A 3098-nucleotide genomic window follows, 5' to 3' on the forward strand; every position below is an offset into this window, starting at 1 on the left:
TAGTCCAGTTTACAGTGAGGACTCTTCAGTCCTTCACACAGCAGCTTCACTCCTGAATCCTGCAGATCATTGTTACTCAGGTTCAGATGTTTCACACTGGAGGACTGAGAGCTGAGGACTGAGGACAGAGCTGCACAGCTTCTCAATGAGAGACCACAGGAACTCAACCTGATGAAGAATCAGAGAAACCTTTCAGATGTTTGTCTGTGACAGAATTAAAGACATGTTCTTCTAAAGTCACATACTTAACTTTCTTGGAGGCTTTGATCACTGGGAGCAGCTTCAGAAAAGCTTCCTCTGAAGGAGAGAAACTCTTCAGGTCAAATACATCAAGATGCTCTTGTGATGACAGTAAGATGAAGACCAGAGCTGACCACTGAGCAGGAGACAGTTTCTCTGTGGAGAGATGTCCTGATCTCATGGACTGTTGGATCTGCTCCAGCAGAGAGTGATCATTCACTTCATTCAGACAGTGGAACAGGTTGATGCTTCTCTCTGTGGACAAACTCTCACTCAGCTTCTTCTTGATGTATTTAACTGTTCTCTGATTGGTCTGTGAGTCACTTCCTGTTTGTGTCAGCAGGCCTTGTAGCAGCCTCTGATTGGTCGGCAGTGAAAGACCCAGCAGGAAGCGGAGGAACAAATCCAAGTGTCCATTTGGACTCCGTAAGGCCTCGTCCACAGCACTCTGATGGAGAAGGTTAAAGTCAGGCTGACCTCCACTATGGAGAAGGTTCAGAACTGGTTTTTGAAATGAAGACATCCATGACTTATTCTGTGGTTGATGTTCCAGCAGGTTGACTTTAGAGCTGATGAAGGTCTGATGGACGTGAAGAGCAGCCAGAAACTCCTGAAGGCTCAGGTGGATGAAGCTGAACACCTTGTCCTGGTACAGGCTGCTCTCCTCTCTGAAGACCTGTGTGAACACTCCTGAGCACACTGAGGCTGCTCTGAGGTCCATGCCACACTCTGTCAGGTCACTCTCATAGAAGATCAGCTTTCCTTTCTGCAGCTGCTCAAAAGCCAGTTTTCCCAGAGACTCTATCATCTCTCTGCTCTGTGGACTCCAGTGTTGATCTATGGCAGCTCCTCCATCAAACTTCACCATCTTGACTTTGTTCTGAAGGACCACATAGTGGCTGTAGATCTGAGTCAGAGTCCTGGGCAGCTCTCCCTTCTCTTTGCTCTTCAACATGTCCTCCAGAACTGTAGCAGTGATCCAGCAGAAGAGCGGGATGTGGCACATGATGTGGAGGCTACGACACGTCCTGATGTGAGACATGATCCTGCTGACCTGCTCCTCATCTGTGGACCTCCTCCTGAAGTACTCCTCCTTCTGAAGGTCCGTAAACCCTCTGACCTCTGTCACCATGTTCACAAACTCAGGAGAGATCTGATTGGCTGCTGCAGGCCGTGTGGTTATCCAGAGGCGGGCCGATGGAAGCAGATCTCCTCTGATGAGGTTTATTAGCAGCACCTCCACTGAGGTGGACTCTGAGACATCAGTCAGGGTCTGAGTGCTGAGGAAGTCCAGAGAAAGCCGAGACTCATCCAGACCATCCAAGATGAACAAAACCAGGAAGTCCTGGAAGCTGCAGATTCCTGCTTCTTTGCTTCCAGAGAAGAAGTGATCAACAAGACCCACCAAGCTGAAGCTCCTCCCCCTCAGCACGTTCAGCTCTCTGAAGGTCAGTGGAAATGTGTAGTGGAACTCCTTCTGGGCTTTGTCTTCAGCCCAGTCCACAGTGAACTTGTGTGTTAAGAGTGTTTTCCCAATGCCAGCCACGCCCTTTGTCATCACTGTCCTGATTGGTCGAGGTCTTCCAGGAGGGGCTTTAAAGAGCTCTTCTAGTGTGATGGCTCTTTCTGCTGTGTCTGATCTCCTGGATGCTGTTTCTATCTGTATGACCTCATGTTCCTGGTTGACCTCTCCACCCCCTCCCTCTGTGATGTAGAGCTCTGTGAAGATCTCCTTCAGGAGGGTTGGACTTCCTGCTTTAGCCACGCCCTCAGACACAAACTGGAACTTCTTCTTCAGCTTGGACTTCAGCTCACGTTGGTATCGAGGAGTTTTTGTTCCTGAATGAAGACAAACTTAATGTTAGAGTGGAGAAGTCAGAGCAGGTTTGAACATTGGAGATCAAAGTGTGTGATGTTCTCAGTCTGGATGGTTCCTCAGATTAAATGTGACTGATTGAATCATGCTTTGAAAAAAAAAAGCCAGCTTTGTGTCCTTCATGTGATGTTCCTCACAGTGAAGATCTTCACATGCTCTTACTGCTCTGCAGACGCTCAGCCAGCTCCTCCTGCTTCATCCTCTTCAGGAAATACAGTGTGATGTTCAGAAAGGCCTCCCTGCTCCTCCTCTGCTCCTCATCTTCACCCTCCATCTGACTCTCTGAGCACTCTGGATCATCTCCATCCACAATCTTCTGCATGTGTTTGAGTTCAGCCTTAACAAAGCTGATGATGTTGTCTTCCAGCAGCTGCAACACAAACACATTAAAGGCAATTACTTAAGACCTGGTCTAATTTTGTGTTTGAGTGTGCGTGCGTGTGCGCGCAGTGGTTTGATCATAGTCTGACACAGGTTTAGTGTCTTTGTAGACGTACACACCATAAAGATGGAGTCAGGCTCAGCTCCAGATGAAGCATCCACACCCTCCAAGCTGCTGTGGAGAAGACACAGACTCTCAGACATGCTGAGGAGCAGCTGGAGGAAAGCACAGGAAGCTCTGCTAACATCATGTGAACATCAGTAATAGTGGGTGATGTCCTGCAGAGCCACAGTGCAGTGAGTGTGGAGCAGCCTTTGGAGCTCAGCTCACGTGTGGAACATCTCAGCATGTTTCCACTGAACAGGAGAACAAGTCTGTTGGACTGAGGCTTTATTTGTCTTCAAGCCTTCATAAATCTGAAGATCACACGCTGTCTAAGACTCAACTACACACTGGAGACCATTCCTACAAAGCCTTTTCTCTTTCACCTTCCACTGTTTGCTGAGATTTACATCAACACCACTTCAAATAACAAACATAGTCCATCAAAAGTGCTGAGTCATGTTTACTGGTGCTTTATCAGTGTCGAGTGTGAAGAAC

At 48.0% G+C, this 3098-nt stretch overlaps 1 protein-coding gene across 1 annotated transcript; it reads right to left on the reverse strand.

Moving 5' to 3' along the window:
* Positions 1-328: 328 nt before the first annotated feature.
* On the reverse strand, positions 329-2331 carry LOC114459537 (protein NLRC3-like; the record flags this gene model as incomplete). The annotated part of the gene is made up of 2 exons (XM_028441753.1): positions 2279-2331; positions 329-2079 (listed from the first exon to the last, which is right to left on the reverse strand). Coding segments are annotated over exons 1-2 (1788 nt in total), but the record flags the coding sequence as incomplete, so codon positions are not given.
* Between the last annotated feature and the right edge of the window lie 767 nt (positions 2332-3098).

The sequence above is a fragment of the Gouania willdenowi genome, unplaced genomic scaffold, assembly GCF_900634775.1.
Source record: "Gouania willdenowi unplaced genomic scaffold, fGouWil2.1 scaffold_323_arrow_ctg1, whole genome shotgun sequence".
NCBI lineage: Eukaryota > Metazoa > Chordata > Actinopteri > Blenniiformes > Gobiesocidae > Gouania > Gouania willdenowi.